General features: G+C 48.4%; 1 protein-coding gene across 8 annotated transcripts in view; it reads left to right on the top strand.

Moving 5' to 3' along the window:
• The window catches only part of ablim1b (actin binding LIM protein 1b), a 60790-nt gene that overhangs the window by 28428 nt on the left and 19982 nt on the right, over window positions 1-12380 (top strand). For all 8 annotated transcript variants that reach the window (XM_036534259.1, XM_036534243.1, XM_036534234.1 and 5 more), the window contains exons 7-9: window positions 8070-8157; window positions 8295-8353; window positions 10824-10901. In XM_036534259.1, coding sequence (XP_036390152.1) covers window positions 8070-8157; window positions 8295-8353; window positions 10824-10901 — 225 coding nt within the window. The remainder of the gene's footprint in view (window positions 1-8069; window positions 8158-8294; window positions 8354-10823; window positions 10902-12380) is intronic.

The raw sequence follows: 12380 nt of genomic DNA, 5'->3' as shown, positions 1-12380 counted from the left end.
CCCCATTGAGGCACTGCTGCTGTATACTTGGGCAAGGTACTTAACGTAGAATTGCCTAAGTAAATATTCAGCTGTATAAATGGGCAACACGTAAATTTACCCATTAACCTATGTAAGTGGCTGTGGATAAAAGCATCTGCTAAATGACAATAATGTAATGTAATATGGTAGGGCTGTGTGATGCCACTGTGACATCACTGGGAGACAAGGCAGGGTTGTGTGATGTCACTGTGATGTCCCTGGGAGATATGGCAGGGCTGTGTGTTCACATGTGATCACACAATTGATCTCCACACTGCATCATGCAAGCATCCTTCCCATACTCCTCCATTCCATCTGAGGCCAGAGGGGTCAGGCAGGGTCAGGGGCATGGTCCTCGTGAAGCAAGAAGTCTGTGTGCTGCTCTGCCGTCATTGGTTCCATCCTCACAGCGTAGGGTCCCCAAAGGAAATGCCCCCAAATGAGTGCAGTGCTAAGACATGGTGTGCTTGAACCTGTGAGACGCTGCGCGGCACCCTGGTCACCTCTCAGCATGCTTCAGCGCTGGGAGGGGCAGAGCAGAGAGGAACCGCTGTTGCAGCAGTGTGGGAGCATCGTGCGCAGGGGAAATTGCACAGGAGGAAATTGCACAGTTGTTTTCCTTGCAGAAATTCAGTGCTACTTTCTCAAGATGAAGGTCTGCAGAGATCAGTGTCAAAGATCGGGGTGTCTGACCAGCGAACACAGGATGTGTTCCCAAGAAATCTCAGAGGCAGAAAAGCCTGGCAGCCAATGGTAGCTCAGCCACACAAATCAGCTCTGACAGAGCAGCGCCTCCTGCAGTTCGGCAGACACTCCTGAAGTTCTTGGGTTTCATATCTGGTCTGGGTGCTGTCTGGCTGCTGCAGTTATGGCTCCACTCTATCTGTGGAGTCCCCTGAATGAAATCTTTCTCTGTGCTGCGGTCTCTGTGTCCTACTGGCCGTGTCTCCTCAGAGCCTGTCTGGAGAAATAGGAGATGAAGATGGATTTGCCCAATATGTCATCTCTGCATCATCAAATCCACCTGTATTCGACTATGAATTTAAAGACGTTTATGAATTTAAAGTATTTATGCAGCTGGACCGAAGTAATTCAGGTCAGGGCAGCTCCCCACAGGGGGGTGGAGCCTGCAACCCTCTGGTCGCTGCCTCAGTCCCTGAACCTGAGGGCCACACATCCAGAGTGCGTGTTGTGTGAGAGCTGCACACCTCAGTAAGCAGGATTCATGTGATCAGTAATCAGTCACAGCGGCAGGAGGAGGAAGAGAATCCCTTTCTCTGAGTTCAGATGCTGTTGTTCCCGGGGCGGTGTGTGTGGGGTCTTAAACCAATTTCCCCACCAGTTCTATCCCCCTCCCCCCCGACCAACTGTACACCCCACACATATCAGAAAGTGTCCACAGCTGCCGTTAGCCCAGTGTAACTACACTGGAAACTCAATAAAATCGTTAGCTTCTGTGGCTAATGCGCGACACATGACAGGGGTCACATGGTTGGCTCCCCTGCCTCTGAGGGGCAGAGGGCCCAGCTGCTCCTGCTGCAGAGGGTGAGACCCGCCCTCTTTCCGGCCGTGTCCCAAAACACTCGATCCCCTCGTCTGGACGCACGCCGATCACCGTGTACGGTATGTCCCGTGTCCGTAGGAGAGCTGGGGTGTGCTGCACCCCTTGCCTGCCCCCTATGGGTGAATCTGAGAAATGCCAGCTTTGCAGTGTGGGAGCAACGCTTGAGACTCATAACCCTTTGCATGTATACAAGTGGCTCAAAGTACTGATCTGTGGTCAGCAGCTCAAACATGCAAATAAATCCAGAAATTCAGAAGATGCCAGACACTCCTTCTCTGAAATGAGAACAATTTTTGTTCGTCTTTCTGTCACAGTTGTAATTTAATATATATGTTGCGACATAATGTTGTGCATAAATATTTCTTCTTATAGAAATAAAGTAGCTATTTGGCTGGAGGGGAGGGGGAGAGAGGGAGAGGGGGGAGTGAGGGAGAGGGATGAGAGGGAGAGGGAGAGGGAGAAAGAGATTCTGGGTTGATGTCAGAGGGAGTTGCCACACCCTGTGGAATCAGTTTCCATGGTGATGTGAATGTATCCAGAGCTCGACCAATGTGATAAAGAAGAAACTGTAGCAGAGGCGTGGCTTCAGGGAGGGAGCAGGGAGAGAGGGGGAAAAAGGGAGAGAGGGAGAGAGGGAGGGAGGGGGAGAGAGAGATAGAGAGAGGGAGAAAGAGAGGGGGAGAGGGAGAGAGAGAGAGGGAGGGAAGGGGAAAGGCACAGAAAGAGACAGGGGTTTAAATTTGTGTATATATAAATTTTCATTGTCCTGTGTAGATAATTTGTTAATGTACTGTTCGTGTTGTAACACACTGTGTATGTTTGCCATACAGATGTAATCTTTTTCATGCCAAATAAAGCAAGCTGACCTGAACTGAATTGAATGCAGAGGGAGAGAGAGGGAGGGGCAGAAATGAAACACACAGGCATCTTATACAACCACCCATTCATCACCCTAATCACCTAAAACAACAGGGAAAGGGATAAACAACAGGGAGAAGGAGCGAGAGAGAGAGGGAGAGGGCGAGCTAAGGAGAGAGAGAGAGACAGAAATAAGGAGTGAGAGACAGGAGCAGAGAGAGTGAGAACAACAGGGAGAAAAGGGGGGAGAGGGAAAGAGAGAAGGAATGAGAAAGTAGAAGAGGAAGAGAGGGAGAGATAGAGGGAAAGAGAATGGGAGAAAGGGAATGAGAGAGAGTAAGCAGGACATGGAAAGAGTGAGAGAGATGAAGCAGGAGAGGAGAAAAGAGAAGAGGAAGAGGGAGAGGGAGAAAGAGAAGGAAAGAGGGAGAGGAAGGGAAAAAGGAAAGTGTGGCATTGTGGAGTTCTGGTTTGTCAAGAAGGCCGAGGTGGTTTCATAAAGAGGTCCTTTCTGCTGGTTTCAGCTGATCTTTCTGCTAAGTGCTGTTTAGTGCGGCTGACGTTAGGAATTAGCTCAGTAAAGATTGCTGTTTTTGTTAACAGTGCCCGACTGTCATGTCTGCTCTCAGCATTGTCTGCCGTGTCACCTCAGAGAGTCTGCACGTCTGCTGTCTGTGCATAGCTCTCAATTAAAATGCCTGCTCGCATTTACCAGAACTGTAACTCAGTGTTGTTAAAGAGGCACTGTGTGTGTGTGTGTGTGTGTGTGTGTGCTCGAGTGTGTGTGCGTGTGTGTTTGGTAGCACAGGCTGACTGTGTGGTGCTCTGTGCTGGTTGCTGGCTGCATCTATGTGCTTGTGAAACAGGGTTTTGGCTGCAGGGCATTTGGCCTGATTTGGGTGTTTACACACACTGCGCTGTTTGTAATTCTCTCAGAAAAGAGACTCAGGCCAACATCTGGTCTTGTTCAGCTTCCCTAGAGCCTGAGACCAGAGTTAGCAGAGTGTGTCTTGTTAGCAGAGTGTGTCTTGTTTTACACAGATTATGGGCATTTCACACGCTGGCCTAATCAAGCACGGAACTGAAGACACTAAGCGAATACAGTGTGTTAGTATGGTGGTCTGTGTCAGTGTGTGCAGCTGGGGCCAGATCTGCCACCTCACTGGGTGCAGGGGGGTGTTGTGGTTGACGTCACAGACTGTACTGAAGTGTTTGAGCCTGAATGGCAGGTGTGTAACGTCAAGTACAGCTGGACTGAACTCTCGGCACAGTAACACTCGGTTCCCTGCCGCCTGACTGTTTAAGTCAGTTTAAAAACTCTTTAAAATGGTCAGCTCATGTGCACTTTGCTATGTCTGTGTCCTGTTAACATGAGCAGTGATGGGGGGAGCATTCAGGGCCTGATACTCTGCACCTGCATGTTGTTGGTTCGAATCCCAGCTTGAAAATTTCCATTTGACACATAAATCGAGGTGCTTTAATAAGCGGTTCCAGTGACAATACAGATTAGAGAGTCCACATCACCACATCTACCCTGAGTGACATCACCATATCCACTGTGAGTGATGTCATCGAGTCCACAGCAAATGACATCACCACGTCCACAGTGTGTGACATCACTACATCCACAGCGGGTGATATCACCATGCCCACTGTGAGTGATGTCACCATGTCCACAGCGAGTGCACATTGATGTACATTTCCCATTCTTGCCTGCAGTTCTCCATGTTGCTTCTAGCTACATGGTGCAGGATCTTCAGGGAAAATCTATAATGTAAAAAAAGATATTTATGTGTTATTTAGACAGCCAAACAAAAATCAAAACCACATCACTCCAGAAAAAAGGCATTATTCCGTGGAGCTCTGGGAACTGGGATTTATGCAGCAGAGAGTTATGGTGACAGAACTGGGCTTTTAACCAGAAGGGGGAGGGTTCAGTTCCCAGCTGGGCACTACTGTGAAGTGGTTGAGGTGGCTTAGTCCAGAGGGATTATGGGAACAGAAAAGGATGTAAGAGCATCTTCCTCAGAGTAATAAATCCTGCTCTAAAGAGAACTTTATGGCTGTTTCTTTTAGCAACCCGATGCCTTCCCCCCCATAATGAACTCACTGCCAAGCCATCTGCTCTAGGGCTGGGGGGTCCCCAATGTGTCCCCACTGAGTCCCGAAACCATACTGCACTCACCACCCCCATGCCCTCCTCCTGCTGGCTGTGAAACTGACAGACAACACACACACACACACACACGCACGCACAATTCTCCCTCCTGTGTCTTTCATACTGGCAATACCCTCATCTCTCCCCCACCTCTCCAAACCTCTCTGTCCTGTTCTGTCTCTTCCTCTCTCTCTCTCTCTCTCTCTCTCTCTCTCTCTCTTTCCTGGATGTGAACTCTGCTCTCAGTTCAGAGTCAACACAAGGGACAGACAGGAAGCTGTTTGCTGAATGGAAACATTAGAGACTTGCTATCTCTCCAGCACTCCTCTCCACGTCAGTCCATCTCTCCATCACACACTCCTTCCATCTCTATCTCTCCATCACACACTCCCTCCATCTCTATCTTTCCATCCATTCCTAAATCTCAGAGACTAGTAATACCTGTTTATATCTAATAGCTCAGTTGTGTCTCCGCCTACAGCAAGCAGCATTGTTTTCCTGGTTTTATCAGGCTGAGGAGTGTCTGAGGGGTGTGGTCTTGCCCTGACCCATAATGCACTGCTCCCGTGCTGACTGTGAAACAGAGGGAGTCGTATGTTCGGATGCTGCAGATTGTTTACAGGGAAAATGTGACGGGGGGCACGGGGATGCCATGGCAACGCATGTGATTGTGTGGGGAGAGGGGTGGGGGTGGGGGTCACATCTGTGTAAAATCATGCATTTTTCTCACATGGCGTCACTCGGAGAGGCAGGGGACTGTGGGCGGGTTTCCGAGGGCCTGCATCTCTGACGGAGGTATTGTTCTCACTGAGGCCATCCAGAGGAGTGGGGTTTTTGTCTCCTCAGACTGACCAATCACAAAGCCCTCTGTTACTCAGTAATTTGGGATCCTGCTGCAGGCCCATCGACTCCCTGACGAACAGAGAAGAGGCGCACAGAGGAGGTGCAGAGAGGAGGCTTGGGCGGTATGTGTTAGCTCATAGAGCTGTTTGAAACAGCCCCCAGAGATCATGCAAAACACCCAGAACATCTGCAGCCCTGAACGGCAGCCAGAGAGTTTTACACACACACACACACCACTCCCTAAACCACGAGAGCTTTACACAGACACCACTCTCTAAACCAGGAGAACTTTACACACACATAAATCACTCCCTAACCCAGGAAAGCTTTACACACACACACACCACTCCCTAAACCAGAAGAGTTTTACACATGCACATCACTCTAAACCCAGAGAGCTTTACACACACACCACTCCCTAAACCAAGAGAGCTTTACACACACACATCACTCTCTAAACCAGGAGAGCTTTACACACACACACACACCACTCCCTGAACTCAGGCTCCTACAGTGATGAGCAGTGATGGAGGACTCAGTAAAGTAACATTGCTAATATCAGAAGGCCATGAATCACATCTTTCAGAAAGAAGAGTGTCATTGCACTGTTTCCTCTGATGAAAGTACGTAAGCATCTTTCAGGTGTGTTGAGTTCCTTGGAAGTGTCTGTACTGGCACTGTGGATGTGGAAGGAGCTTCTTTCTCTCTGGAGGGGAGGGTGTTGTGTGTTTCACAGGGTTTCAGTCCACACAGAGACTGTGGCTGGGGGATAATGTACCTGTCAGGTTGTTCACTGGTGTCTTGGTAGGACTGGGAGACTGGGAGGAGGAGGAGGAGGAGGATGAGAGGGATGCTGGTGATGAAGGTTAGACTGAGGCAGATGTTTAGATGTGTGAAGAGAGCATGAATACCCCCCTGCCCCTCCCAGTGAACACCCCCTCGAGCCCAGCCCAAGACGTCAGGGGAAGCCAATCGATTCCAGATGCATTCCTCTCTCTCAGTTTATGAGCAGGCCAAGCCAAATACATATACATACGTAAAAAAAAACAATATGCTGATGTCTCCGTGACAACAGGACTGTCGGTGCAGCTGCAGACTTTGAATGGAGGGCTGGAGGTTCTAGGGTTTGCTGAGATTCGGGGTGGGATGGTTTTCATCTGCAATGGTCTGGATGAGTGCTCAGGGCTGGGCCAGCAGCCGAGGGGGAAGTTTGGGGGAGTGTGGGGGTGCGTGGAGGGGGTGGGGGTGGGGTGTGGGGAAGTGTCAGAGAGGGTTTGGAGTCACTGCACTGTTCTTTCCGTTCAGATACTGGCTGTGGTCCAATCAGAGAGGCCTCTGGGAAGTCTTGCTTTTGCAGTGTGAATGTAATGAGCTTGCAGCTGCCTGTGGCATGCTCTGACTCGGGTAGGGTTCTATTCCACTCTAATAAAGCTTTTCCACATCATGCATTATGGGAGAATCACAGCCTGTAATTACTGCAAGGAGAGCATTCAACAGTAAGGTGTGAGAGCAATTTCAGAGAAACGTTGAGGAACATTGATACGAACATGCTGGCTCAGTGAGAGAGAAGTAAAATCTCTTCGTCATGGACACAGCTTCCTGCAGTTATACATGTTAACTAATTAAATCCAAACAAATATATGAAGATATACTAATACAGTACCATCCAAATTTTGAACACACCCGATTAAGATAATGGGGAACATGCATTCAAAGACATTTTGAACTAAAGAATTATACTTAAATACTTGAAATTTGTTTTTAGACAAATATAACTAGTGTAGTTGATGCCTGTGTATGCATCTCTTTCCAAAAAATATTTTTGGCTACTTTGAAGAATCTAAAATATGAGATTATTATATTGATTTCTTTGATACTTTTTGGGTCATTGCATAATTGCATTCGTGTTGTTTCGTAGTTTTGATGTATTTACTATTATTCTGAAGTGTGGAAAATAGTAAAAATAAAGGAAAGCCCTTCTGTGAGTTGGTGTGTCCAAAACTTCTGAATGGTACTGTATGGTGTATAGTGTATGTCAAAATATATTCTTTCAAAAACATGGTACAACATTGCATATATGTATATATATATATAGGTGGTAATGGGTGATAGATTTTTAACATGTGCAGCAGCATACATGACTCTTTTGTTTGAGGGGTTAACCCAGCAGGATATGAGGTCAGATGTTATGAACCAGAGGAGGAAAGTTTGCTCACTCAACAAGTTGCCGTTTAGATTCAGACCCTGTGTGGGGGTGCAGCAGGTGGAGGTGTGGGAACAGGCGGGGGGGTCCCGGGTTGTGTCTGAGTGTGCGCTCTCAGGCTTAAACATTCCAGCGTGGGGTCACAGGGTCGCCCCTGTGGCGTTCCTCTCCGGGGGAAACATGATCGCCCCCGGTGCGGTTCCTCGGCCCGGACGGAACAGGGGAGGCCTTTCAGCAGGGTCAGCCAGCGTGGGAGCGGCCCCCGCACACCTGCACACCTGTGCTCAGCCAAGCACGGCTCACCTGCAGCCAACGGCGTCTGCGAGTCTGTGCGTGTGTCTGTGCGTGTGAGGTCACTTCAGGGCTCCCCTCCGTTGCTCAGTGCCGTGACCTTTGCCCTGTGTGTGTGTGTTTCTCCGCAGGCCGGGGACAAACACTACCACCCCAGCTGTGCACGATGCAGCAGGTGCAACCAGATGTTCACAGAAGGAGAGGAAATGTACCTGCAAGGTGAGCGTGGCTCAATAGCGCCCTCAGCAGGGCGTTGTGTGCAAACCTGAGGCTGGAGACGCTGCTGGGGACTGAGAGATCAGGCAGTGCAGGACGGTGTTGAGTGACTGCAGTATGAACCTTTTCGTTTTTCCCAGGATCCACTGTGTGGCACCCGGACTGTAAGGACAGCACCAGGGCGGAGGAGAGGCACAGGGTAAGAGACCATGTTCAGACCGTGATAAAGTGTCTTTGGACCGTGTTGAAGCAGCTGAGTGTGATATGTTTCTGGGCCCGGGGAAGTCAGTGCTTGGAAGAGTGTCTGCCCTCTGAATGGATCTGTCTCCTCTCTGATGTCTCTCTTCCCAGGGGTGGCGACCCCCAGGGCCAAAGCTGTCCCCATTCCAAATCTTTTTCCCCTCCAATCAGAGACAGCGGCGGCCCCAGAGGCAGCCTGAGGTTCGAGGCCAATCCCCCCCACCCCCAGCACTCTCACTAACCTGTTTCACTCTTGCTTTGATGGAAGCAAGGAGAGAGTGCAGTGTTAATACACACGTGTGAAACACACACACACACACACACACACACACACACACACACACACACACACACACACACACACACACACACACACACATCACACACAGACATACACACACACTCACCTCACACACATACTTACATCACTCACACACACACACACACACCTCACACACACACACACACACACACAGAGTGTGTCCCTCCCTGCACAAAGCAAAGGTCATCCTTTGCTGTAAGCATGTGAAATCATGGGGACATAAAGCATCCACGATGGCTGTTGTGATTTCTGATTTGCTGATTTCTGATTTAGAATTAAAAAATGACTCCTATACATGATAATTATGTATCCATCTATAGATAAAAATGATTTTCAGTAAAATACTTGAGCTGTGCATTTCCTGAAATATCAGTACAGGCTTGAAGGTAACTTAATCAGGACAGGTACATACCTGTACATCAGCACAGGCCAATAGATAATTCAGTCCAGACAAATACACATCAGTACAGGCAGATAGATCAGTTACTGCACACAGAGACACACCTGTACAACAAGACAAGCTGATAGATAACTCAGTTCAGACGGACAGGCCGACAGGTAGAGTACAGGGGTAGAGATGGCCTCTAAGAGAATGATTGAGTCTGAGGCATTAACAGGCGGTCGGGTTTGGATTTAGGAGGAGCTGGTTTTGGAGTGGTAGCATGTGCTGCATTTTGGATGAGAGCAGGGTATTTCAGGTTGGAGCAGCAGTGTGTGGTGTGATACCTGTGGTGGTAAGGCAGAGAGACTGAGGCTGGGGGGAAGTTTGTGGTTGGGTTTGTATTAAAACAGTTTTGGTTGAAAATGTGGTGGTACGGGTTGATCAGCAGTCAGGGGTTTGATTGCAATGACCCCCCCCCCCCCTCTTCCTCCACAGCTCCTCCCCCCCTTTTTAGCCAACCTCCACAAAACAGAAAGGCAGGTACTGACATCATCATTCTGCGTCTTCTCTAAAGCACGTGTAGGACTGGCTATGGCTGCACAGTGACATCATCATTCTACGTCTTCTCTAAAGCACGTGTAGGACTCGCTATGGCTGCACAGTGACATCATCATGCTATGAGTTTGTCCAGCACGTGCAGGACTCACTGTGGGCTGTGTGATGACATCATTATTTTGTGTGTTGTCTCAAGCACATGCAGGAAGTGCTATGGGCTGTATGATGACATCATTATTTTGCGTGTTCTCTCATGCACGGGCTGGATTAGGCATTGGATTGTATGCTGAGATCATCATTATGCGTGTTCTCTCGGGATGCAAGAGCGTTCACCGTGACTTTCTCATCATCACAGACCCACTACTGCATCACCGTGGTGATATGCATGAGCATTTGCAAACTTCTAAACCCAGATTTGCAGAAATTGAAAACAAAATCCCAAAATCTCCACATACCAAAATCTCAAAACTGATTCTCTCCACTGGACTCATCTACTGGTCACCTCAGATTCCATTGTCACCTTATCAGCATTATAAGTATGTGTCAGTTTGGTGGACGCTTTCACCCAGAGCAGGGCGCACATCTGCACAGCTTCAGGCCTCAGTGCGCTGTAGAGCATCCTGCCAGGTGTGTGTGGAATCCCCCCTTCACACCTGAGTTGACCCTGAATGCTCGCATTGGCACTGCCTGACCATCACAGGCCACCCGAGGGTCTCAGACTTCACAAAATGTGCAGGCCCGTCGATGTGAGAGGGTGGGAGAGTGCACTCTGAGATGGAATCCCTCACTCATCTGTAATACCGCAGAACGTGCGCGATTGGTTCTGTCTGTGTCCTGCCATGTGTCATTCATCAGGGTGTGTTTAATCTTGCCTTTCTTCACTTGATTTGAACCTTTGTCTTGCTGAAAGAACTGCACTGTGTGTTTATGAACGTCCCTCAGAAAGATTTATGAATTTCTTATCATAAATCCCTTATTAATGAATCTGTCTCACCTTGAAGCCATAATTTATGAATATCCTCACCATAATATTGCTTATTTATGAATCTCTGTCATCTGCCATCATAAAAGGTTACGAATGAATCTTTCATCATAAATCCTTTATTTATGAGTGTATCCCATCATATTTATGAATCTCCCATGATGACCGTGTTTCTCCCCTCCCTGCAGCCAACGAGGTCGTCGTCCGAGAGTATTTGTTCCCGACCTGGTTCAAGCATACCGGGCTCACCGGGTCACACCATCTATGTAAGTCCTGCTCACCTGCGCTCTTCTGACAGTCTATCAATCAATCAATCGATAAGTCAATCAACCAATCAGTCAGTCAGTCACTGAAACACTCAATCAATCAACCAATCAGCCACTGAATTAATCAACTAACCAGTCAATCCATCAATCAATCAAACAGTCAGCCAGTCAGCAACTGAATGAATTGATCAACCACTCAATCATTCCAACTGTTAGTCAAGCTATTAGGTTTGTACAGTTTCTGATCATCTGTATTGTAACGCCACCAATCCAATCAATCCCATTGATCCAAACACACTCAACTCTCTTGGCTCATTTCATCTCTTCTCTCTCATCAATCAATCAATCTATCAATGATTATATCGGTTTTCTTTAGCTGTACTGTTATACCAGCAATCAATAATCAATCAGTCATTCAATAAAGCAGTCAGCTATCTCTGCAAGTTCTGTAGGTATCCATTAGAGCACCACCACGGAATCCACGTCCTGTCGGCTGTTTGGCTTTATCTGCACCCTGATACCATTAATGGATCTTATGCCAATCATCATAGGCAGTCACACAAGCTGCACTGTGTGTTACTCACACACCATTACACGCTTCCCGGCAGTGAATCTGTGTTCTCGCGACGTTCCTGCAGTGTTGACACCAGACTGGTACTGCAGGGTGTCAGGAGCATTGTGAGCAAGTTAGCTGGGTCCATGTGTGTCTGGATTGAATAAGGACTCAGGTGTCTGTGAGTGAAAACCAGGCCAAAGCCGTGCTGAAACTGGGCATCTGGGGTGATTTGGTGTTATAAATGTTCTGAGATCCAGGTGCTCTGGCTGCCCCCACCTCCCCCAGCAACTGCCATGAGAATTGCCCCTCCTTCAGTTACTGCCCCCAGAACAGCCCCAACTGCCCCCAGAACAGCCCCTGCTGAAGCAACTGCCCCCAGAACAGCCCCTCCCCCAGCAAATGCCCCCAGAACAGCCCCAGATACGGTAACCGCCCCCCACCTTGCTGCCATTCCTAGTTACCCTGCCTCTGTGTCTGCCCCCACCCCAGCCCCTGTCAGTGGTTGTTTCTCATTGGCCCCCACCTCGTGTAAACAACTGAACACTGACCAATCAGAACTCACGTAACTAGAACACAGCATAGCATCCAATCAAGTATAATTAGGTGATCAAATGTCTCTCTATATTTAGCTCAATGCGTTTTTCTTCGGCACTTTATGAAAATTTGTGTGATCCTGAGTTAGTGATGTGGCAGAAAGCATTTTTCCGCCATGTTTATTCAGAGATGGGAGGATGGCGTGTGCTCTGGCCAATAGCGTGTTTGTCTGAAAAGACTGGGCTGTCTCTCTCGCTGTAAGTTAAGTCCTTATCATTCCTGTCATTCCCTTTGCTTGTGAGATGAACGTGAGGTAAACACAACCGAGAGCCAAATACCTCATCCGAAATCTAATCTTCACCCCTAAATCACATCACGGCTCACTGAGA

Source organism: Megalops cyprinoides, chromosome 1 (assembly GCF_013368585.1).
Source record: "Megalops cyprinoides isolate fMegCyp1 chromosome 1, fMegCyp1.pri, whole genome shotgun sequence".
In the NCBI taxonomy this organism is placed as follows: Eukaryota; Metazoa; Chordata; class Actinopteri; order Elopiformes; family Megalopidae; genus Megalops; species Megalops cyprinoides.
The sequence above is the reverse complement of the archived record's forward strand: the minus strand, read 5'-3'. Positions and strand labels throughout refer to the sequence as shown.